We start from the raw sequence: 25,867 nt of genomic DNA, 5'->3' as shown, positions 1-25,867 counted from the left end.
TGTTTGTTTACAGACGGAGAGTGGGGATGGTCAACGTACATGAAGAGTCACTTCAAACATTTTTATTCAAAGTGGTAGACGGAACAACGCTGATTCTTACTCATCAACTATCACAGTTCATCGTGGAAGTAAACTTATCTTTTTTTGTCAACGTGTTTCAACATATTTCAATATTTTTGCTTATTTATTTATCTTAAAGACTGATGCACACATGTTACCTGGAACTGGTGATTTACTGTGTTTTTTTGACATGAATATACATTGTCAATAATATTGTGTCTTTAATGGCTAAATTACGTGTAACTGTTGTTTTGTGTCACATGGCCTGACTCAACGGATTTGTGATTAACGGAAGTCGTACAGCAACACCAAGAGGACAAATTACTACAATTTACTTTACTATGAATTCCGGACTACTTTTTTCCTTTGCTTTGAACCATGTGGCTTATAAAGCGGTGCAGCTAATTTATGGACTTTTCTTCGCTAATGGCCATAACGTTTTGTGTTCAATAGTTTTTATTAAACCCAAGCAGAGGACTGAAATAGTGTTATTGTTTGTGCTATGGCCCCATCTTTTATGTTTGTTTGACTCACTGCAGCAACGTTTGTAAGTCCCGTGTGTGATGTCTGTAGTAGAGTTGTCGTGCATATGTGTACGTGCTATCGTAATGTAATGAAGTTGGCGTCGTTAGAATTGGCTAATTTGCTAAAACGTATACGAGTGTCTGTGTTAAGTTAAAGTTAAAGTACCAATGATTGTCAGTGGCCTAGTGGTTAGAGTGTCCGCCCTGAGATCAGTAGGTTGTGAGTTCAAACCCCGGCCGAGTCATACCAAAGACTATAAAAATGGGACCCATTACCTCCCTGCTTGGCACTCAGCATCAAGGGTTGGAATTGGGGGTTAAATCACCAAAAATGATTCCCGGGCGCGGCACCGCTGCTGCCCACTGCTCCCCTCACCTCCCAGGGGGTGAACAAGGGCATGGGTCAAATGCAGAGGACAAATTTCACCACACCTCGTGTGTGTGTAGTATTATTAACTTACAATGGCATTCTTTTTGTATTGTTTCAGTTTCACAAATCCCTAAGTAAATTCACCAAAACGTCACCATGGAGTTATTGAGATGTATAGCCATTTTAATGCCTTAAACCGGAAGTGAAACTGTCCATAGCATTTTTGCTCGAAAGGATTCTTCATTCATCCCTCCAAGCAACGTTTGTAAGTTTTACAATATAACTAGACCAATTCTTACGGTCCCATGTGTGATGTCTGTAGGAGTGTTTTCATGCATATTTGTACGTGCCACCGTAATGTAATGAAGCTAGCGTCGTTAGCATTAGATAATATGCTAACAGGTTTACGAGTGTCTGTGTTAGTATTATTAGCTTACAATAGCATTATTTTTGTATTGTTTCAGTTTCACTAATTCCTCAGTATATTCACCAAAACTTCACCGTGGAATTATTGAGTCTGTTTAGCTGATTGGAGAGCTAGCTTGCGCAGCTAGTGGGTCCATGACGATGACTTCTGTTTTGTTTAATCATCCGTTTTACTGCCGTGTTACAGACACCGTTTGGAATGGAATGGTATGTAAACAAAACATTTACAAAATATTTCTGTGTAAATAACTCATTTCACAACGTATATATCTGCGGCTTATAGTCCGGTGCTGCTAATATACGGAAAACAATGTTTTCCTTCTAAAATTTTGTGGGAGTGGCTTATAGCCCCAGTGCGCTCTGTGGTCCGGAAAACACGGTGCAAAATATCACATTTGTCAAAGGTTGATTTAGTTGAAGAAAAAACATGACATTACCAGAGTTATCCATTCATCCATCCATTTTCTACCGCTTGTCCCTTTTGGGGTCACGGGGGGTGCTGGAGCCTATCTCAGCTGCATTCGGGCAGGAGGTGTAAAATAACACACTATATTTGACAATTAGTGATGATATTTAAAATCAAACAATCAAACGCTAGAACAAGCATTAGTTTATTGCAGAAATGCTGACTCAATATTACTTGTGCTTTGTTTACATCCCGGCTTGTTCGGTTCTAGAATGTGTCTTTGTGTTGCGTAACGTTTCCATCACTTTCAACACACGTTTTGTTTCTTTCAGTGATGCACGGTGGTGGTTGGTCATCAACAACTGGCATCAGTTACACGACACGTCGGTTTTGGGCCAGGGATGGGTACCTTGCTTGAGCACCGGTACACAAACTCACACCAGTTAAACTAGTTCAATCATGCCCAAGCTAACGTGTTAGCATTTTTACATCGTACTTAATGGTCAACGTCGGGCTGGGCAATAAAACTATAACAATATATAGCGTGACAGACACGTAATCCATATCAATAAAAAATGTGCTTCATAAAATTCTCCAAATATACAAACCCGTTTCCATATGAGTTGGGAAACTGTGTTAGATGTAAATATAAACGGAATACAATGATTTGCAAATCATTTTCAACCCATATTCAGTTGAATATGCTACAAAGACAACATATTTGATGTTCAAACTGATTAAAAAAAATTGTTGTTGCAAATAATCATTAACTTTAGAATTTGATGCCAGCAACACGTGACAAAGAAGCTGGGAAAGGTGGCAATAAATGCTGTTAAAGTTGAGAAATACTCATCAAACACTTATTTGGAACATCCCACAGGTGAACAGGCAAATTGGGAACAGGTGGGTGCCATGATTGGGTATAAAAGTAAATTCCATGAAATGCTCAGTCATTCACAAACAAGGACGGGGTGAGGGTCGCCACTTTGTCAACAAATGCGTGAGCAAATTGTTGAACAGTTTAAGAAAAACCTCTCAACCAGCTATTGCAAGGAATTTAGGGATTTCACCATCTACGATCCGTAATATCATCAAAGGGTTCAGAGAATCTGGAGAAATCACTGCACGTAAGCAGCTAAGCCCGTGACCTTCGATCCCTCAGGCTGTACTGCATCAACAAGCGACATCAGTGTGTAAAGGATATCACCACATGGGCTCAGGAACACTTCAGAAACCCACTGTCAGTAACTACAGTTGGTCGCTACATCTGTAAGTGCAAGTTAAAACTCTCCTATGCAAGGCGAAAACCGTTTATCCACAACACCCAGAAACGCCGTCGGCTTCGCTGGGCCTGAGCTCATCTAAGATGGACTGATACAAAGTGGAAAAGTGTTCTGTGGTCTGACGAGTCCACATTTCAAATTGTTTTTGGAAACTGTGGACGTCGTGTCCTCCGGACCAAAGAGGAAAAGAACCATCCGGATTGTTATAGAAGCAAAGTTGAAAAGCCAGCATCTGTGATGGTATGGGGGTGTATTAGTGCCCAAGACATGGGTAACTTACACATCATCACATGAAGGCGCCATTAATGCTGAAAGGTACATACAGGTTTCGGAGCAACATACGTTGCCATCCAAGCAACGTTACCATGGACGCCCCTGCTTATTTCAGCAAGACAATGCCAAGCCACGTGTTACATCAACGTGGCTTCATAGTAAAAGAGTGCGGGTACTAGACTGGCCTGCCTGTAGTCCAGACCTGTCTCCCATTGAAAATGTGTGGCGCATTATGCAGCCTAAAATACCACAACGGAGACCCCCGGACTGTTGAACAACTTAAGCTGTACATCAAGCAAGAATGGGAAAGAATTCCACCTGAGAAGCTTAAAAAATGTGCCTCCTCAGTTCCCAAACGTTTACTGAGTGTTGTTAAAAGGAAAGGCCATGTAACACAGTGGTGAACATGCCCTTTCCCAACTACTTTGGCACGTGGTGCAGCCATGAAATTCTAAGTTAATTATTATTTGCAAAAAAAAAAAAAAAAGTTTATGAGTTTGAACATCAAATATCTTGTCTTTGTAGTGCATTCAATTGAATATGGGTTGAAAAGGATTTGCAAATCATTGTATTCTGTTTATATTTACATCTAACACAATTTCCCAACTCATATGGAAACGGGGTTTGTATATATATATATATATATATATATATATATATATATATATATATATATATATATATATATATATATATATATATATATATATATATATATATATATATATATATATATGTACAGTACAGGCCAAAAGTTTGGACACACCTTCTCATTCAATGCGTTTTATTTATTTTCATGACTATTTACATTGTAGATTGTCACTGAAGGCATCAAAACTATGACACCCTTTCAGGTGACTACCTCTTGAAGCTCATCGAGAGAATGCCAAGAGTGTGCAAAGCAGTAATCCAAGCAAAGGGTGGCTATTTTGAAGAAACTACAATATAAAACATGTTTTCAGTTATATTACCTTTTTTTGTTAAGTACATAACTCCACATGTGTTCATTCATAGTTTTGATGCCTTCAGTGACAATCTACAATGTAATTAGTCATGAAAATAAAGAAAACGCATTGAATGAGGAGAAGGTGTGTCCAAACTTTTGGCCTGTGTATATATATATATATATATATATATATATATATATATATATATATATATATATATATATATATATATATATATATATATTTTATTTTTTTTTCTTTGTCAATAGAAACCTGGAAGTTGCAAAGCAAGGTTGGTTGCATGAACAAAGGCACTCGCTCTCTGGTAATCTAGCAACGCAGGAAGTGATCACTGATCAGCGGGAGTGACGCACTAACAGCCGATCCGGGAACATTATCGACTTTTGCCTGGGTGTGGATAAGACAGGACGTCATCTCCACAGTATGGTAGTTTTTATATTGACTTTTTTCCAAATGGAGCGTAGTCAGACCAAAGATCACACTACCTGAGCCGCGCTCACCCTTTAGAGCACAGCTGTAACTTCCTGCCACTAAACCTGCAGAGATTGATTCTTCTCGGGTTTATTAAGCATTTCTTACATATTCCTTAGACTTAGACTTGTCTTAGACTTAGACAAACTTTAATGATCCACAAGGGAAATTGTTCCACACAGTAGCTCAGTTACAAAGGATGGAAAGTGTAAGGATGGAAAGGATAATGCAGTTATAAAGTAGACTAAAAATGTACCGTAGTAGCAATATAAAATATAACAAATATGTAATATTTACATATTATATATACAGTATATGATATATACAGTATATGATATATGCTGATATATTATATTATATTTTTATATAATATATACAATATACAACAACTACCATGTACAATATTACAGTATATGTAACAGCTGCAGCATAAAATAGAGAGTAGATCCGTGCAGATTCATTTTAAGAGCTTATTTTAAATATTTTGTTTACATTTTCCATGCTTTTGTTGACGTTTTGTTTCTGCCTTGATTGATAGCTGATGGGATTCTAATCAGAGAAAGGTCACATTTTAAGTAAAAACGTTCATATCTAAGATACCTTTCTCCTCCTCCTTATTTTAGGTCATAAAAAATATCAATAACTATTGATATCGACCGTATAAAACACAGATACAGTTTTCAGTCGTATCGCCCAGCCCTCGGTCTACGTGAAAACAAAGAGTGGTTATTTTTAGTCTCTAGATCAGGGGTGTCCACATGTTTTCCACCAAGGAAACATACGCACACTGAAAAGTCAACGCTAGTGGTGGCCATTTTGCTATGTTTTTATTTTGTTAAAAAAAATATATGCTAATAACAGACAGTTGATTCTTTTTTTCGTATTTTTAAAGCCTATCTTATAGATGTTTTGCCTAAATCAAACATTTACAAGCGTATAAAATGTCTAAATGTACTGAAAATATAAATACTCGAGTATTACTGGCCGCTAGATGAAACCAAACCAATCAATTTGCATTTTTTCTCATGCAACATTACTATCCATCCTCTACTGCTTGTCCCTCTCGGGGTTTGGAGCTAAGCTGGAGCCTATCCCAGCTGCACTCGGGCGGAAGGCGGGGTGCACCCTGGACAAGTCGCCAGCTCATCGCAGGGCCAACACACATTTTTAGTGTCGCCAATCAGCCTTCGGAGGCAGTCTTACCCGGAGAAAACATGCAAACTCCACACAGAAAGACACGAATCGAACCCGGGACCTTCTCGCTGTGAGGTACGAGCGCCACCGCGCTGCTCGCAACATTATTATATTGGAATAAAAAAGTGTAAAGGTGACACTGTGGGTGTTATTTCATGTCTACGGGGCTCTAATTATGTTTTAAAAGTATTTAGAAGGTGGTAAACAGTTTTGTTTTTTTAATTATCCTAGCTATACAAATATTTGATTTAGAATTAATATTTGTGGACAAGACCAAGGAGCTGGTCATCGACTTCAAGAATAGAATGACCCCTGTGGAGCCCATCAAGATCCAGGGCCGGGAGGTGGCACTAGTGGGGCAGTACAAGTACCCGGGAGTCCACTTGAACAGCAGACTGGACTGGAAAGACAACAGCAAAGCTGTATACAAGACGGGCATGAGCGGACTCTTTTTCCTGAGGAAGCTTAGGTCCTTTAATGTGTGCAGCAAGCTGTTGGAGATCTTTTATCAGTCTGTTGTGGTCAGTGCCCTGTACTTTGCAGTGGTTTGTTGAGGGAGCAGCACCAGCAAAAGGGACTTAAACCGGATTGACAAACTGATCCGGAAAGCCGGCCAAACCATTGGCACGCAGTTTGAGGCGTTTGTGTCAGTGAGGAACAGGAGGACACTGGACAAACTGCTCGCCATCATGGGCAATCCTGCCCACCCACTCCACCAGACAATTGAGGGACAGCGGCGCTCATACTCCAACAGGCTCCTTCAGCTTCGTTCCCACAGTGTTCGATTCAAGAACTCCTTCATTCCGCACTCCATCCAGCTGTATAATCACTCGCCATACAGCAATAGACGATATCTGTCTATTACCTGACACCTTCTATGTTAGCCACCTCTCTTTGTTTATAATGTATAGTTTCTGCTAGATCTACTCTCCATTTTATGCTGCAGCTGTTACATTGATTGATTGATTGATTGAGACTTTTATTAGTAGGTTGCACAGTGAAGTACATATTCCGTACAATTGACCACTAAATGGTAACACCCGAATAAGTTTTTCAACTTGTTTAAGTCGGGGTCCACTTAAATTGATTCATGATACAGATATATACTATCATATATACTATCATCATAATACAGTCATCACACAAGATAATCACATTGAATTATTTACATTATTTACAATCAGGGGTGTGGAGGGGGGGGGGGATATGGAAATCAAGTAGTGGACATAGAGAGAGAGAGAGAGAGAGAGAGAGAGAGAGAGAGAGAGAGAGAGAGAGAGAGAGAGAGAGAGAGAGAGAGATCAGAAGGCATAAGAAAAAGAAAAAGTATCTGCATTTGATTGTTTACATTTGATTATTAGCAATCCGGGGAGGGCGTTAGTTTAGGGTTGTAGCTGCCTGGAGGTGAACTTTTATTGCGGTTTTGAAGGAGGATAGAGATGCCCTTTCTTTTATACCTGTTGGGAGCGCATTCCACATTGATGTGGCATAGAAAGAGAATGAGTTAAGACCTTTGTTAGTTCGGAATCTGGGTTTAACGTGGTTAGTGGAGCACCCCCTGGTGTTGTGGTTATGGCGGTCATTTACGTTAAGGAAGTAGTTTTGACATGTACTTCTGTATCAGGGAGGTGTAGCGGATTTTATAGACTAGGCTCAGTGCAAGTTGTTTAACTCTGTCCTCCACCTTGAGCCAGCCCACTTTAGAGAAGTGGGTAGGAGTGAGGTGGGATCTGGGGTGGAGGTCTAGAAGTAACCTGACTAGCTTGTTCTGAGATGTTTGGAGTTTAGATTTGAGGGTTTTGGAGGTGCTAGGGTACCAGGAGGTGCATGCGTAATCGAAAAAGGGTTGAACGAGAGTTCCCGCCAGAATCCTCAAGGTGCTTTTGTTGACCAGAGAGGAAATTCTGTAGAGAAATCTCGTTCGTTGGTTAACCTTTTTGATTACCTTGGTTGCCATTTTATCACAGGAAAGGTTAGCCTCTAGAATGGAACCTAGGTAGGTGACCTCATCTTTCCTGGTGATAACAATGTCACCTACTTTTATGGTGAAGTCATTGACTTTCCTAAGTTTGATGTGGGACCCAAACAGGATGGATTCTGTTTTACCCAAGTGTATGGATAGCTTGTTGTCAGCGAGCCAGGTGCAAGTTCTACAGAGCTCAGCACTGAGGATTTTCTCCACCTGTGACTTGTCCTTGCCGGATACCAGCAAGGCAGAGTCATCCGCAAACAAAAACAATTCACAGTCGCATGCCGATGACATGTCGTTTATGTATATTAGGAACAGTAAAGGTCCCAATATACTGCCTTGGGGGACTCCACAGCTCACCGAGAGGGGGGGGACACGGTGCCGTTCACCTCTACCACCTGCTCCCTCCCCTCCAAGTAAGATTGCATCCAGCTCCATGAGGTTTTGTTAAATCAGATTGCTCTGAGCTTATCCAACAGTATAGCGTGGTTAACGGTGTCAAAGGCCTTCTGAAGGTCCAGCATGACCATGCCGCAGTATTTGCCTGCGTCCACCTCATGTTTGATGTGGTCGGTCAGATAGAGAAGGCATGTGTCAGTGGAGTGGTTAGTTCTGAAGCCGGATTGGAATTTGTACATGAGTTTATTAGTGGCAAGGTAACTGTCGACCTGTTCATAAACTATTTTCTCCATTACTTTCGAAACGGAACTGAGAATAGAAACAGGTCGGTAGTTGCCAGGTTCCAATTTGCTTCCTTTTTTAAAGAGGGGAGTTACTCTTGCTATCTTAAAATCTTTTGGTACTTGGCCTTGTGTAATTGATAGGTTTATTATGTGCGTGATGATCGGGGCAATGATGGAGGCAGAGTCCCTGAGGAATCTGGAGGGAATATTATCAAGGCCGGTGGCCTTGTTAGGGTGGAGCGCGCTCAATTTTTTAAACACCTCATCAGCTGTGACCATTTCTAATTTGAAATCATCGTTGGATACTCCTAGCTTTCTGTAGAAGGCTTTCATGTGTTCTACACCAAAGCGACCAGAGTGGTGGGACAGCTTGTTGACAAGAGTTGCAGCTATGCTGGTGAAAAAGATGTTAAGTCTGCTAGCTACCTCCATTTTGTCTGTAATGAGGGAGTCACCCTCCTTGATGCTGATGTTGGTGAGTCTTGTTTTAAGTTTCTGGCTGCAACCAGGAAGCTGGTTGTTGAGAATTTTCCAGAGCTCACGTGGCTTATTTGTGTTTTCCTCTATTTTGTCGTTAATGTAATTTTTTTTTAAGGATTTAGTCAGGTTGGTTGACTTATTTCTTAATTTATTGCATTGCTTTTTGAGAGTTGAAAGGAGTAATTTGAGGTTGATATTATTGGGTTGTTTATCTACTTCTGTTTTACATTTTTGGTATTCAGAGTATTTCCTGTCTCTGTCTTTTATGGCAGCTAATAGGTCCGGATTCATCCATGGTTCCGAGCGGGCTTTGATTCTGACTGTTTTCACGGGAGCCATGTCATTTAGTATCTTTAGGAACGCCGTTTTGAAGCGATCCCAAGCAACATCGACCAGGTTGCTCGCGAGCACAGGGGACCAGTCCCACTCATCTAATTTTAAATTGAAATTGTCATTGGAGTATTTTTTGAGGGATCTGGATTGGGCTGTTATGTGGCCATTGGCTTTAGGTTTAGCTATTTTACGGGTGCAGAAGGTTAGATAGTGGTCGCTAAGACCACAGATCATGACCCCACTATTTTTTATTTTAGGCCGGTCTGAAGTGAGAATGAGATCTATGGTTGATTGGGTGGAATCACACACCCTTGTGGGTAGCGCTATTAGCTGGGAAAGACCGTGCAGATTACAAAACTTGCTGAAGGATCTGAAGACAGGCGCATCTTTGCGTTGAATATCTGTGTTCAGATTATAATTTTCTCCATGTACAGTAATATTGTACATGGTAATTGTTATATATTGGATAAATTGTATAAAAAGACAATATAATATAATACATCAGTATATATCATATACTGTATGTATAATATGTAAATATTACATATGTTTTATTTTATATTGCTACTACGGTAAATGTTTTGTCTACTTTATACCTGCATTATCCTTTCCATCCTTACACTTTCCATCCTTTGTAACTGAGCTACTGTGTGGAACAATTTCCCTTGTGGATCAGTAAAGTTTGTGTAAGTCTATGTTTGTCTAAGTCTAATAATTCCTACTTTGTTGAAATTCATTTTCCACGGTCAAGCCTAGAACTAATAATGGAGATAAACATGGGTTTACTGTACATCTATTTAAAACAAAACATTGTGGTTTAAGTCATTGTTTTTCAACCTTTTTTGAGCCAAGGCACATTTTTTGCGTTGAAAAAATCCGGAGGCACACCATTAGCAGAAATAATTAAAAAACGAAACTCAGTTGACAGTAAAAAGTTGTTGTCGCAGTTGTTGGATATGAATTTAAACCATAACCAACCATGCATCACTGTAGCTCTTGTCTCAAAGTAGGTGTACTGTCACCACCTGTCACATCACACCGTGACTTATTTGGAGTTGTTCTGTGTTTTCCTGTGTGTAGTGTTTTAGTTCTTGTCTTGCACTCCTATTTTGGTGGCTTTTTCTCTTTTTTTGGTATTTTCCTGTAGCAGTTTCATGTCTTCCTTTGAGCGATATTTCCCGCATCTACTTTGTTTTAGCAATCAAGAATATTTCAGTTGTTTTTATCCTTCTTTGTGGTGACATTGTTGATTGTCATGTCATGTTTGAATGTACTTTGTGGACGCCGTCTTTGCTCCACAGTAAGTCTTTGCTGTCGTCCAGCATTCTGTTTTTGTTTACTTTGTAGCCAGTTCAGTTTAGTTTCGTTCTGCATAGCCTTCCCTAAGCTTCAATGCCTTTTCTTAGGGACACTCACCTTTTGTTTATTTTTGGTTTAAGCATTAGACACCTTTTTACCTGCACACTGCCTCCCGCTGTTCCCGACATCTACAAAGCAATTAGCTACTGGCTGCCGACCTACTGATATGGAAGAGTATTACACGGTTACTCTGACGAGCTCTAGACAGCACCGACACTCAACAACAACACATAATTTGCAGATTATCGGGACAATGGATGGATGGATGGATAATTACTGGTTCGCAAAAAATATTTTTAACCCAAATAGGCGAAATTAGATCATCTCCCACGACACAGTGGTTGAAAAACAGTAGTTTAAGTGACAAAATGCCTAATTAGTCATCTTTTTTTTTTCTTCAGGAGAGTTCCCTCAGGAAAATTAAAATTCCAGCAAGTGTACGGATTTGAAATAAATTTAAAAATAATTTAAAAAGTAAATAATGGAGGTATAAATGGAAATAAAATAGAAAATATAACAATAAGAATAAAAAAATTAAAAGTGACAATTAGAATAAAAATACAACAGTAAAAATAGGAATATAACAAGAGAAACCAGGCAGTAGTGACCATGTTATGAAGAGAAAAAAATGTAGAAAACCGGTAATACTGTCGATGATATGAAAGATGTGATGTGTATATTGCACCTTTAAAATGTATTGCACTGTTAATTATGCTTGTTATAGATAGTTAGAAGCGCTCACCTTCGTCACGTTATTAATAATCTGATTTAAATTTTACTCAGTCTGCAGTTAACTTCAAGTTGTTTTATGATGGCCACAGTTTGACCCTGTTACAGATTATTATTGTTATGATAACATTGTGATTTTCTGCATGATACATACGGTAATTTTTTTTTTTTTTTAGGAAACATCATCAAACAAGCTTGTAAATTACAACCACGTGACTGGCGTGACCCACATGAAGAAGTGCCCTCTCACCCCCAGCCTCACCTGCTCGGCGGTAGCCGGGTCCACGGCCTGCAAGCGGGCGGCGTTCTCGTACTCGTCCTCGCTGTTGTTGCCGGCTCCCTCGTCCTGCTCCTTGCTGGATCCCACCCCGCCGGGGACGCTCACGCCGGGCTGGCCCCCTCCGGCCAGCGCTGCCACCACGGCGCCGGAGCAGGTGCCCGCCTGCCGCCGCCTCTTGCTTAGCCCGGGCCCGGAGCAGCAGCCGCCGATGCTCCCTCCGCAGCCCACGACGCCGGCCTGCACGACCAGGTCCCCGCGAGAGGTCGCTACCATGCCGCCACTGTCCCGGACGTCGCCGGGCGCCACGGAGGCCACGGAGCCGCCAGGCGGCGGAGAGGCCTGCTGCGGCCGCGAGCTCGCCTCGATGCTCCGCCGCTCGTCCCTAGCCGAGGGCGGCGCGGGCTGGTAAGACCACGGCGGAGGCGAAGCCCGCGGCCGAGCTCCGGTCCTCCCCGCGTGCGGGTGCGGGTGCTGGTGAGAGTCCGCTCCGCTCCGCCGGTCGCTGTCATCGGCGTGATCCGCTCCCCCGACCCCCGAGCTGGGCTTCTTTTTGGGCAGGATCGTCATGGTGGTGCGGGGAGGGAGGGAGGGGGGCCAGAGGGCGACGAGTCCTGCCTTTTTGGATCAAAAGATTCGCTGCTTCGGGCCTGCTGTCGGGCCGCTAGCCGCTAAACATGGAGCTAACGTCGTGGAGGAAGAAGCAGCGAACGGGACGAAGATCCTCGTCGATGTTTTTGGACGCCGAAGCCACAAACAAGAAGAAAAAAAGAAAAAAACCGTCTCGTCTTCCCGGTCGAGAGCTTGAGCACAAAACATCAACACAGTCTGACGGCCTGCTGACGTCACTTCCGGGTCAGGCCGGCGTGCTGACGTCACGACGTCGCTTTTGTTGCCACCGCGCCTACAAAGAAACTTCTTTTTGTAGTTTCTTCCACACGGATGCAAACATTGTATTAAAAAAATAAAATACATTAATTAATAAAAAAAACATTTTCAAACGTATTTTTAAAAATAAATAAAATAGCTAAAAAAAAAACAAATGCAAACATTTCATCCAGATATCAGTTACAAAAGTAATATCGGTAGGTTGGAGTTCAAATCCCAGCCGAGTCATACCAAAGACTGTAAAAATGGGACCCATTACCTCCCTGCTTGGCACTCAGCATCAAGGGTTGGAGTTGGGGGTTAAATCACCAAAATGATTCCCGGGCGCGGCGCCGCTGCTGCCCACTGCTCCCCAAGGGGATGGGTCAAATGCAGAGGACAAATTTCACCACATCTAGTGTGTGTGTGACAATCATTGGTACTTTAATCTTTAATCTTAATCTTAATATCAGTGATTAAAAACATGGACTATGATCACTCCTGTGTTCTAGAACAGGAGTCCCCAAACTACGGCTACAGCGTCCAAAATCAGGCCCGCGAAGTCCCAAGTATAAAAAAAAATATATATATATATTTTTTTTTCTTATCTACTTTGTACCGCTTGCTACTCACGGTGTCTCCTAGCCGCTCAGGCAAATCATATTGTCTAAAAATGCATTTTCTCATCGATAGCGTGACATCATCGCGCGCGGAAAGTGCGCTATATATATCTAATATATATATATATAATATACTGTATATATATCTAATATATATATATATATATATATATATATATATATATATGTATATGTATATATATATGTATATATATATGTATATATATACATATATATATGTATATGTATATGTATATATATATATATATATATATATATATATATATATATATATATATGTATATATATATATATGTATATATATATATGTATATATAATATATATATATATATATATATATATATATATATATATATATATATATATATATATATATATATATATATATATATATATATATATATATATATGCATATTATTTACAGCCCGGCCCCCGGCCAAATTGTTTTAACCCAATGCGGCCCCCGAGTCAAAAAGTTTGGGGACCCCTGTTCTAGAAGAAGATGCTCAACTGACCTCTGATCTTTGCTATCCAGCGCTTCAGTTTTTTAAGTTGTTATTAATGTCTTGGCATAAACCGGTGGTGTCCAAAGTGTGGCCCGGGGGCTATTTGCGGCCTACAGCTACAAATTTGCGGCACATTCTAAAAATACTGTTGCAAAAAAAAAAGTGGAATAAAAGAGCAAACAAGTGAAATGTGACGTGAAAAAGTTGCAATGTTGACTCTAATAACGCAAAGGCTGTTTTTTTCTTTTTTCTTTTTTCTTTTTTTTAATAAATAAAATAGTTTAAAAAATTTTTTAAAAAAGCAAACATTTTATCCAGATAACACTTACAAAAGTAATAATAATGATTAAAAACATGGACTATGATCACGTGACGATTTGAAACTCACTTTAAAGGACTCCTGTGTTCTAGAAGAAAATGCTCAACTGATCTTTGCTTCAGTTTTTAAAGTGGTTATTAATGTTTTGGCATAAACCGGTGGTGTCCAAAGTGTGGCCCGGGGGCCATTTGCGGCCTACAGCTATACATTTGCGGCACATTCTAAAAATGCTGTTGCAAAAAAAAAGTGGAATGAAAGAGCAAACAAGTGAAATGTGACGCGAAAAAGTTGCAATGTTGACTCTAATAACACAAAGGCTGTTTTTTCTTTAAAACTGTCATTGCTCGAAAAATAATAATGCATCAAAATCAATGTTGTTATGAATTATTGACCTATTTATAGGAGGTTCCAATTACTTCACATCAAATATTCCATCCATCCATTTTCTACCGCTTGTCCCTTCCTTTTGGAGCCTATCTCACTTTGTAATATATTTAAGGGGAAGATATTGCATATCTTGTGTGTCTACTATAAAAATATAAATATGTTTTACAACAAAAAGGGCATAAAAACAAGCAAAAAAACATTTAAAAAAAATAAAATTATAATGGACAAATACATCTGAAGTTGAGATACAGATTTATGCGTTGAAAGTTTTTTAAAAAATACTTTTTTTGAACACTTTTAAGAGTGGAACCCTTTTGGATACCCAATAATGTTAGTGAGATTTTTTTTAACCGTCATTACTTAAAAAATAATAAATCAATCAAAATCAATGTTATGAATTATTGACCTATTTTAGGCTCCAGTTACTTTACATCAAATATTCCACTTAAAAATATTTTTTGGGGAAAATATTGCATATTTTGTGTCTTTTGTCATAAAAAAAAAAGAGTTTTCTTTGACAAAAAGGGCATAAAAAATATTTTTTATTTTATATCCACAGATAGTTGTGAAGTTGATCCAGAGATTTAAGTGTTGAAAGTAAATTAAATAAAATGACCTATTTTTAACATGGGACACTTTTGGATTCTTACGAATTTTAGTGGATTTTTTTGACTGTCATAAAAATGAAGAGAAAAAATAATAATAAAGAAATATAGTGAATAAAAACAATGTTGTTATGAATTATTGACCTATTTTGGGCTCCAATTATTTCAAACATTCCACTTTACAATATTTGGGGGTGTGGGGGGGGAGAATATTGCATATTTTGTGTCCTTTGTCATTAAAAAAACTGGGTTTTGTTTGACAAAAAGAGTATAAACATCCATCCATCCATCCATTTTCCACCGCTTGTCCCTTTCGGGGTCGCGGGGGGTGCTGGAGCCTATCTCGCTGCATTCGGGCAAAAGGCGGGGTACACCCTTGACAAGTCGCCACCTCATCACAGGGCCAACACAGATAGATATTTTTGATTTTATATCCACAGATAGATGTGAGTTGATCTAAAGATTTAAGCGTTGAAAGTAAATTAAACAAAATGACCTATTTTTGACACGTATTTTTTCTTTGACGAAAAAAGAGCATACAACATAGAAAAAATGTAACTTCATATCGACAGACAGATTTTAAGTTGATCTATAGATTTAAGCGTTGAAAGTAAAAAAAAATAAAATGATTTATTTTGAACAATTTTATGAGTGGGACCCTTTTGGATTCCTAAGAATTTTTGTGGATTTTTTCTTAACTGTCATTGCATTAAAAAAAAAAAAAAAGAATAAAAAACAAAGTTGTTATGATTTATTTTAACACTTATATGTTATGACCTATTTTCCAATTACTTCAAATATTCCACTTTAAAATATTTTTTTTTGGGGGGGGGGGGATATTGCATATTTTGTGTCTTTCGTCATTTAAAAAAAAAAAAGGGTTTTCTTTGACAAAAAGGGCATATTTTTTTATATATATATATCAACAGATAGATGTGAGTTGATCTAGAGATTTAAGCGTTGAAAGTAAATTAAATTAAATGACCTATTCTTAAAACTTATATGTTTTCTTTGACAAAAAGAGCATAAAACAAAGAAAAAATGTAAGTTTATATTCACAGATAGATTTTTTAAGTTGATTAAGCGTTGGAAAAAAATACTTATTTGTAATATTTTTATGACAGAAACACTTCCGGGTGCCCGGAAGTCATTACAGCGCATGCCCACTGGGTGTCGCTGTTCTGCAGTGGTTTTGTTAGAATGGTTTTACTTTTGATCTGATAGACGAATATATTCATGTGTTCAGTGTTCATATTTATTGTGTCTTCTAACAATCATCTTCATAAATGTGCAACTTAAATACAAATATATAAACTTTGTACAAAAAGACGGCTGCTGTTGCCTCGGGTGGCCACAAGAGGCGCTGCTTCATCACGCGATGCCAACCTTTGCAGCTTTGTTGACGTTCACGCTCTTCTTCTTCATCCTCGTCATCACGTGTACAACTCGGTGCTCGACGGTGTTTGACCTACAAAAGTCCAAAAAAGGAGTGCAAACATGCAATAGCCCCCCCGCCCCAGGTCTGAGATAATGCTAACAACAACGTGACAAGGTTTTCACCACGTGTACGTCTTGGTGGTGTCGATGTGGCTTCCTGTCGGCGCCCTGCCCTCTTTGTCTTTGTCACTCTCGCCCTCCCACAGCGTGATGAGGGGCGGGAACTCGTGCAGCGGGATGGCGGCGGCGACGTGCTGCATGTACTTCTTCAGCGAGGGGGCGAACGACGTGCGGCGGCGCCCCATGTAGAAGACCAGCAGCGCCATGATGGACACGGCGAATATGGAGCCCGTGGCGGCCGCCAGCGCCACGCCGCTGCACCGGGACGGCACCGGCGCCACGGTGAAGCCCGCCCCCTTGGTGGTGACGTTGAGGCAGGAGGTGTGGCCAAGGGAGGAGGGGGCGGCGACGACGGTGAGGCAGACGTGGTAGTCGCTGGCAGGAAGTAGGTGAGTCAGGTTGTACTCCTGCACGTCGACGGGAACCTGCCGGACAAAACCACTTTTGACTTTTTGTCCTGCAGAATGCTGATGCTAATGCTAATGCTAAAGGAGGTCACCTTGGCAGTGTAGCTGATGTGAGCGCTGTTGATGTGCACGGCGGCGCTGCTCCAGCGTGGCAAAGGAAGAGGCGTGTCCTGCGGGGTGGAAGCTCCGCCTCCCCGAGGATCGAACGTCCACGCCAGCACCATCGAGTGTGCGTTCACCGCCTGCACGTGACGTCAGCACATGAGCTAAACGGCTAACACACGCTAGCACACGCTAACGCTACCTTGGCCGTAACCAGCAGAGCGCGGGAGCCCCTTTCCTCGCCTCGCCCCGACCCGGGGAGCCGCGGCGAGCCGGGAGCGTCCACCGACACGGTCACGCTCTTTGTGTCCGCCCCCGCCACGTTCCACGCCACACAGGTGTACGCGCCTGCGCGAGCGTCACAAGCTAGTTAGCCTATTTATGGCGACAAGCGCAGGACGCCGCCCGCCTCTTGGTGCTCACCTGCGTCTGACGGCGCCACATGTTGCATCACCAGCGTGCCCAGATGTGTCACCTGGTACTTCCTGTCTGGGGTCAGGGCCCGCCCCTCCTCGGATGTGATTGGTGCGGCTTCCGGGCTCACCTGGGCAAGGGAGAAAAGCGTTACTTCGTTTGTGTTCACGTTTGTGTGACACATGCGTGGCCCCACCCACCTTGTCTCCAGTGGGCGTCACCCAATAAAACTGAGGGGCGGGGTCAGCGTCAGCGCTACATTTCAGCGTCATGGTCTCCCCCGCGCTGGCGTTCAGCTCCGACGCGAACGAGTCGACGTCGATGAGCGGCAGGCAGGCGTCGGTCCCGCCCCTTCCTGCCGCCGCCGCCACCTCCCGCAGCTCTCGTCCAATCAGGCTGGGCGGGGACGAGCAGCGCGTGGAGGAGGACTCCAGCAGTCTGATGTGCGACTCGTTACCCAGGTGACGAGCCCACCCGGAGAGGCAGTCGCACCGCAGCGGGTCCAAGTACAAGGACAGCTCCTCCAGGGAGGGGAGGGCCTCCAGCAGATCACCTGACAGGAGGCGGAGCCTGCTGTTGTGGAGGAGGAGTGTGCGCAGGGAAGATACGCCACTGAGGGGGGGAAGAGTGTCAGTGTCAGTTTTGATGTGTCAAATGGTCGCCGCCGACTCACCTGAAGGCGCGAGCGTGCAGGTGAGACAAGATGGCATTGTTGCTCAGGTCCACCTTGACAAGGCCAGGAAGGTTCTGAAAAGTCTCAGCTTCCACCAGCACAAGAGCGCCCATGTTGTTCACACTGACACACACACACACACACACACACACACACACACACACACACACACACACACACACACACACACACACACACACACACACACAATTAGTGAGAGGACCGCTCCAAAAGGAGGCAGGCCAACGCTATAGCGAGCTATGGAGGTACATTTGTGCTTTTATTACGAAAGCTTTTTTTTTTACACTGAATTTATGTCACTGAATTTTTTTTGTCTGCTTAGGCTGCTGCCCCCGTGACCTGATCTCGGATAAGCGGATTGCGTTTTAATTTTTTTAACAGAACTTTTTCACAACAAATAAAGCTGACAATAATGTGTTTAATAATGTTGTGTTTTAAAATGTTGTGTTTTAAAATTCAGTGTATAAAAATTAAGTGTCAAAAAAAAATGTGTGTATAAATATTCAGTGTTTAAAATTTCAGTGTAGAAAAAAATTCAGTGGTTAAAAATTCTATGTAAAAAAAAAAAAATCAGTGTATAAAAATACAGTTCAATGTTCAAATTCAATGTAAAAAATTTCAGTGTAAATTTTTTTTTCTGTGTTTAAAAGTTCAGTGTATAAAAAAATCGGTGTATAAGAATTAAGTGGTTATAAATTCAGTGTTTAAAAAGTCCATCCATCCATCCATTTTCTACCGCTCGTCCCTTTCGGGGTCGCTGGAGCCTATTTCAGCTGCATTCGGGCGGTAGGCGGGGTACACCTGGACAAGTCGCCACCTCATCGCAGGGCCAACACAGATAGACTGTTTTAAAATTCAGTGTATGGAAATTAAGTGTAAAAATTTAGTGTATAAAAATTATGTGTGTAAATGTTCAGTGTAAAAATATCCAGTGTTTAAAAATTCCATGGAAAAAATTCAGTGGTTAAAAATTCAGTGTAAAAAAATTCAGTGTATAAAAATTCAGTGTTTATAAAGTCAGTGTTTTAAAATTCTGTGTATAAAAATTAAGTGTAAAAAAAGTTTGTGTATAAAAATTCAGTGGTTACAAATTCAGTGTAAAAAAATGTGTATAAAAATTTGGTGTTAAAAAAGTCAGTGTTTTAAAATTCACTGTATGAAAATTAAGTGTAAAAAAATTTAGTGTATAAAAATTCAGTGTGTAAATAAATCCATCCATCCATCTTCTTCCGCTTATCCGAGGTCGGGTCGCGGGGGCAGCAGCTTAAGCAGGGAAGCCCAGACTTCCCTCTCCCCAGCCACTTCGTCCAGCTCCTCCCGGGGGATCCCGAGGCGTTCCCAGGCCAGCCGGGAGACATAGTCTTCCCAACGTGTCCTGGGTCTTCCCCGTGGCCTCCTACTGGTCGGACGTGCCCTAAACACCTCCATAGGGAGGGTTTCGGGTGGCATCCTGACCAGATGCCCGAACCACCTCATCTGGCTCCTCTCGATGTGGAGGAGCAGCGGCTTTACTTTGAGCTCCCCCCGGATGGCAGAGCTTCTCACCCTATCTTTAAGGGAGAGCCCCGCCACCCGGCGGAGGAAACTCATTTCGGCCGCTTGTACCCGTGATCTTGTCCTTTCGGTCATAACCCAAAGCTCATGACCATAGGTGAGGATGGGAACGTAGATCGACCGGTAAATTGAGAGCTTTGCCTTCCGGCTCAGCTCCTTCTTCACCACAACGGATCGATACAGCGTCCGCATTACTGAAGACGCCGCACCGATCCGCCTGTGTGTAAATAAATGTTCAGTGTAAAAAAAACAGTGGTTACAAATTCCATGTAAAAAATTCAGTGGTTAAAAATTCAGTGTAAAAAAAAACAATATATAAAAATTCAGTGTGAAAAAATTCAGTGCTTCAAAAAGCAAGACTCACTTCCGGTAAATTGAGACTGAAGCAATCGATCCTGTCTCAGAAACAGCCAATGGGGTGTCAAGTTTGAAGGGAAACATCTACATTATGTACCTTTGTATGTCTATCTCTTCTCCCTTCTCGTTGCTCGACTTCTTCATTCCAGTTAACAGTGCACCATGGTCTTAACGGTTGATACTTACTTCCCTGTTGTTGTGTCATGTGCTCTCCAAACTCAACCTACTTCCTCCAACCTTGTATTCTGTGTAAAAAGAACCAAGCGCTCCTTCCTCAACACGCACTTATTCCATACTTGCTTTTCTTTTCAAATAAATCTCAGAAAGACAATTTTGTTTGACAAAGCAACAAAGATGCAACAAACACGGTGAAATATAAAGGCAAAGGGTAAAAAAACATCCACATATTGGATAGAATATCACTGTTCTGCAGAACTTTGCTGTCGAATTCTGCCTCCTGCGAACACTCGCTGCTCCGTAAACAAGCCCCGCCCCTCTGTTCGTGCCCGGTCTGCATGAAGCAAAGCTTCGTATGTCACTCAAAAGTGCAAATTCCAACCGTTGGAATGTTCATTATGTTGTATTATGCCCAGGTAGACCAGTTAACTGACCAGAGGTGTGTCACGTGACCTCAAACTTGACACCTCATTGGCTGCTTCGGAGACATGATCGATTGCTTCAGTCTTATTTTGCCGGAAATCAGTCTTGCTTTTTTAAGCAGCAAATTTTCCGTCACTGAATTTTTCAGCACTGATTTTTTTTTTTTACACTGAATTTTTATACCCTGAATTGTTTTACACTGAATTTTTTCACACTGATTTTTTTTACACTGAATTTTTATACCCTGAATTGTTTTACACTGAAGTTTTTCCACTGCAATTTTTATACACTCAATTTTAAAATACTGAATCTTTTCACACTAATTCTTTTACACTGAATTTTTATACAATTAATTTTTATACACTGAATTTTTTCACATTTAACTTTTTTTACACTGAATTTGTAAACACTCTAATTAAATTGTCAGCATAATTTGATGTAAAAAAAATTAAATTCACAAAATTCAAACAAATAACAAATTCAGTTTAATAATTTCAGTGTCAAAAAAGCTTTCGTAATAAAGACACAAATTAATCTCTATGCTAGCAACTTGGTAGCTCAAAGTTTCCTTCACGTCTGTGAATTGAGTAGGACATTGAAGCATCTGTGGTGCCTTCAAGTGCACTGAAGACAGTAGGACATTGAAACACGTTATGAAATATTGGTAGCTAGCAACTTGGTAGCTCAATGGTTACTTCACAGTCTGTGAAATAAGTAGGACACTGAAAAAAGTTATGTGGTGCGTTCAGGTGCACTCAACACAGTAGATCATTGAACTACAATATGAAGTATTGCTAGCTAGCAACGTAGTAGCTTAATGGTTACTTCACAGTCCGTGAAATGAGTAGGACATTGAAGTGTCTCTGGTGCATTCAGGTGCATTAGAGACAGTAGTAAATTGAAGTACAATATGAAGTATTGGTAGCTAGCAACTTAGTAGCTCAATGGTTACTTCACAGTCTGTGAAATAAGTAGGACATTGAACCGTCTGTGGTGCGTTCAGGTGCACTCAACAAAGTCGGACGTTGAAGCACATTATTAAGTATTGCTAGCTAACAACTTAGTAGCTCAATGGTAACTTCACGGTCTGTAAAATGAGTAGGACATTGAAGCGTCTGTGGTGCGTTCAAGTGCATTAGAGGCAGTAGGACATTGAAGTGCCGTACATTATGAAGTATTGCTAGCTAGCAACTTAGTAGCTCAATGGTTACTTCACAGTCTGTGAAATGAGTAGGACATTGAAGCATATGTGGTGTGTTCAGGTGCATTAGAAACAGTAGGACATTGAAATACAATATGAAGTATTGCTAGCCAGCAACAGAGTAGCTCAATGGTTACTTCACAGTCTGTGAAATGAGAAGGACATTGAAGTGTGTGTGGTGCATTCAGGTGCACCCAACAAAGTAGGACATTGAAGTATAATATGAAGTATTGCTAGCTCACAACTCTGTGGTGCCTTTAGGTGCACTCAACAAAGTCGAACATTGAAGTACATTATAAAGTATTGCTAGCTAGCAACGTAGTAGCTCAATGGTTACTTCACAGTCTGTAAAATGAGTAGGACATTGAACCGCCTGTGGTGCATTAGAGGCAGTAGGACGTTGAATTACATTATGAAGTATTGCTAGCTAACAACTTAGTGGCTCAATGGTTACTTCACAGACTGTGAAATGAGTAGGACATTGAAGTGTCTGTGGTGCATTCAGGTGCACCCAACAAAGTAGGACATTGAAGTACATTATGAAGTATTGCTAGCTAACAACTTAGTAGCTCAATGGTTACATCACAGTCTGTGAAATGAGTAGGACATTGAAGCGTCTGTGGTGCGTTCAGGTGCTCTAGAGACAGTAGGACATTGAATTGTTTAAGGGCCCATGTGTCACCTGAGCTCCTCAAGATGCTGAATGTCCTTAAAGTCTCCTTGCTGTAATCTTTCCATCGGGTTCCGGTTGAGGTCCAGGAACTTGAGGTTGGGGAGCAGGTTTAGAGCGTCTTGGGGTACAAACCTAGCAGAGGACAGGTGGACAATCAATAAGCGGACCAGGAAGGACTCCAGGTCCAGGTTTTACTCTCACCTGAGGCGGTTGTCGCACAGGGACAGACTCTCCAAGTAGTCCAGGCCCACAAAGGCGGCGGCGGGAACGGAGGTGAGTCCCATCCCAGCCAGAACCAGACTATGGAGGCGGGACAAGGGCAGGAAGTTGTTGTCCTCCAGACCCAGGATTGGGTTGTCCCCGAGCATCAGGATCTCCAGGGAGGGCAGGGACTGGAACCAGCGGCTGTCCACGGCCACCAGCCGGTTGGCGTTGAGGTGGAGCCTTGGGGGAGAAGACGGGAGGCGTCAGAGGGTGGGAGAGAGACCACGCCCGCTGCGGGGAGGAGGAGCACCTCAGCAGGTTGGCCACGCCCACAAAGGCGCCCGGCGTGATGGAGGAGATTCGGTTGTGGTTCAGGTAGAGTTCCTCCAGTCTGCTCAAGTTCTTCAGGCTCTCGTCATCCAGCTCCTCGATGCGGTTCTCCTCCAGGTACAGCGTCACCAGAGACCACGCCCCCACGCCACGCACCTGACACACATACACCTTCACGTCCTGATCTCCACCTGCGTGCGCGCGCGCGCGCTACCTGGGTCAGCTGGTTCTCGGACAGGTCCAGCTCTGTCAGGTTGGTGAGGCGTTCAAGTTCCCTTGAGACGGACGAAATGTTGTTGCTCTGCAGCAGCAACACCTGACACGCACGCACGCACACATTCACGTCAGGCCGCGGGCGTGAGTGCGCGCGCGTGCGCCTACCTGCGTGTCGGAGGAGATGTTCCCAGGAATGTCGTTGAAGTGGAGTTCGTTACAGTCCACGGTCACCGCCTGCTGAAAGACGGACTGAGGCGTGTACCACGGTCGCGTCTCGCACACGCACTGCACGGGACACTCCACGGCGGCCCCTGCTGCCACACGCACACGCACACACACGCTCTCATGAACACGCCAGCATTCCCCACCGCACCTGCACTTGGTGACGTCATGTCAGACCTGGTGGCAGCGATGACGTCAGCAGGAAGGCGCCGAGCACAAAGAGGAGGACACGTCGTCCCATGATGCACTGTAAACGGAGGTGACGTCATCATTGGGGGAGAGGGGGAGCGGCAACACCACGCACTAACGAAGGTCCCGATTAGTCGCTTAATCGAGTTAACGTGACTTTATACTTTCGCTTTCCCGGAGCCGTAGCAGTCGGACTTTGGTTACCATGGAAACATCCAAACCTACAGTGCCGCAGTTATTACGTAAACAACTTTTTCTCTAGGAGAGGAAAACAATCGCCTTAAAACATGGTAACAACCCAGACTGTCCGCGAACGCATCACGAGCACTATAAGCTAACTTAATGTCGTCAATAAATAATGAAGTCATCCTCATGAATATTCATGAATGTCAGCGAACGATGTCACGAGATGCCAGAACATTGCGGAATGTTTTTTTTTTTTTCTCCCGCGCCGTCGGCAGAAACCAACACACTTCAAAGAGTTTCTGTGTTGCGCGCGCCTCACCTTGCGTCCGCGCTCACGCCTGCACCGGACCCGCCAGCGATAATCAGAGACCCGCACCAGAGTCCACCGGCGAGGCTCGGTTCAGGTGTCCGAATGAAGGCGCTCCGACTCGTGCCGTAGTTAACCCGGGCACCCGCCGCGCTCCCCCATAGTCCTCCGTCAGGTCCCCGGAGCGTCACGTGCCACCGAGCAGCGGACCAATGAGAGCTCGGCTGCATTACGTCATGCTCCAGATTCTCCTGCTGGGGCGAGTGTCCAATCATTTTTTTTTACCAGCATGATATGGAGGCATAGGAACCACGTGACTTTCACTGAGATCATTTACTTCTGAGGGATGACGATAATGATTACCAGTCCACCTAAAAAACACTAGTGATGACGTCACCACCAGGTATGCTGTCATTGTTGGACATGCCACACAGTGATGTAATTTCTCCATAAGGAGCATGCACGTGCATTGGCCACGCCCCCCACCAATCACAGCCCTGTCAGCATCATTCCTTGTGACATTTGGTTGCCCTGGCGACCGCAGTGACCTTCACTCGGTTGTCATGGCGACGCTTGGACCTGTAAACATAAGAATGTTGACTTGATGAAGAGTGACATCCGCTCCAATTGACACTTTTATTACTCTTTACCCACCCCGAGTGGGCCTGTGTTGATAGAAAAGGAGACTGTCGATCAGGGGAGTCCAAAGTGCGGCCCGGGGGCCATTTTTGTACAATCCGTGGTACAATTTAAAAATACTATTACAAAAAAAAAACATCAAAAAGTGGAATGAAATAAGGTGAAATGTAACAAGAATAAGTTGCAATGTTGACTCTATTACGAATTATTGACATATTTAAGGCTCCATTTACTTCAAATCAAATGTTCCACTTTAAAATATTTTTTGGGGAAAATATTGCACGTTGTGGAAAAAAAACAACCACGTTTTCCATGACAAAAAAAAGAGGGAAAAAACAAGCAAAAAAAACATTAAAAAATAAAAAATAAAAATAAATTAATCAACGGATATATCTGAAGTTTATTTAGAGATTTAAAGGTTGAAAGTAAAACTTTTTTTTTTATAACTTTAATGGGTGGGACCCTTTTGGATCCCTGGGAATTATAGTGGGATTGTTTTTTCTAAACTGTAATTTCTATATATATATATATATATATATATATATATATATATATATATATATATATATATATATATATATATATATATATATATATATATATCAGTGACGTGCAGAGTCACTAGAGGCAGGGGAGGCCCCGCCTCCCCTGCCATCATGGAAAGAAAAAAAATGTAAAAAGAAAAAAAAATTAATTAAATTGTTATATGTATCCAGTGATTATACTAAAGTTATTTTCCATTTAACTTCACCAGTTTTAGATTATTTTTATTTTTATTTTCACTTTTTCCATTCAAATACTGAGAAGAGACGGTGCGGTGATCAGCAGCCAGTTGAGGCACGTCACTCAGTTGTGCCTCAACATGGATTGTGCGCAATGACTC

The 25,867-nt window shown here is 42.0% G+C and overlaps 2 protein-coding genes across 5 annotated transcripts in view; both read right to left on the bottom strand.

The window, feature by feature from the left end:
- LOC133660574 (OTU domain-containing protein 5-A-like) overlaps positions 1–12,669 on the bottom strand; it is a 48,894-nt gene extending 36,225 nt beyond the window's left edge. For 2 of the 3 annotated variants that reach the window (XM_062064135.1, XM_062064144.1), the window contains exon 1: positions 11,791–12,667. In XM_062064135.1, the coding sequence (XP_061920119.1) occupies positions 11,791–12,375 (585 nt within the window). In that variant the 5' untranslated portion in view covers positions 12,376–12,667. Of the gene's footprint in view, positions 1–11,790 lie in introns of all 3 variants that reach the window. The other variant, XM_062064129.1, reaches the window with a different exon arrangement.
- A 3,702-nt stretch (positions 12,670–16,371) lies between these two features.
- Positions 16,372–24,554, bottom strand: LOC133660559 (leucine-rich repeat neuronal protein 1-like). Of its 2 annotated transcripts, none has more exons than XM_062064109.1 (13): positions 24,358–24,554; positions 23,841–23,910; positions 23,607–23,755; positions 23,440–23,541; positions 23,206–23,381; positions 22,893–23,135; positions 22,701–22,823; positions 18,286–18,408; positions 17,813–18,224; positions 17,622–17,742; positions 17,401–17,546; positions 17,189–17,338; positions 16,372–17,114 (listed from the first exon to the last, which is right to left on the bottom strand). In XM_062064109.1, exons 2-13 carry the CDS (start codon positions 23,902–23,904, stop codon positions 16,689–16,691), a joined length of 2,235 nt encoding a protein of 744 aa, XP_061920093.1. In that variant the 5' UTR covers positions 23,905–23,910; positions 24,358–24,554; the 3' UTR covers positions 16,372–16,688. The 2 variants fall into 2 exon arrangements, with proteins under 2 accessions (XP_061920093.1, XP_061920102.1); XM_062064118.1 differs by having other exon boundaries at positions 23,607–23,752.
- Positions 24,555–25,867: the final 1,313 nt, after the last annotated feature.

This window comes from Entelurus aequoreus, linkage group LG01 (genome assembly GCF_033978785.1).
Source record: "Entelurus aequoreus isolate RoL-2023_Sb linkage group LG01, RoL_Eaeq_v1.1, whole genome shotgun sequence".
Lineage (NCBI taxonomy): Eukaryota > Metazoa > Chordata > Actinopteri > Syngnathiformes > Syngnathidae > Entelurus > Entelurus aequoreus.
The sequence above is the reverse complement of the archived record's forward strand: the minus strand, read 5'-3'. Positions and strand labels throughout refer to the sequence as shown.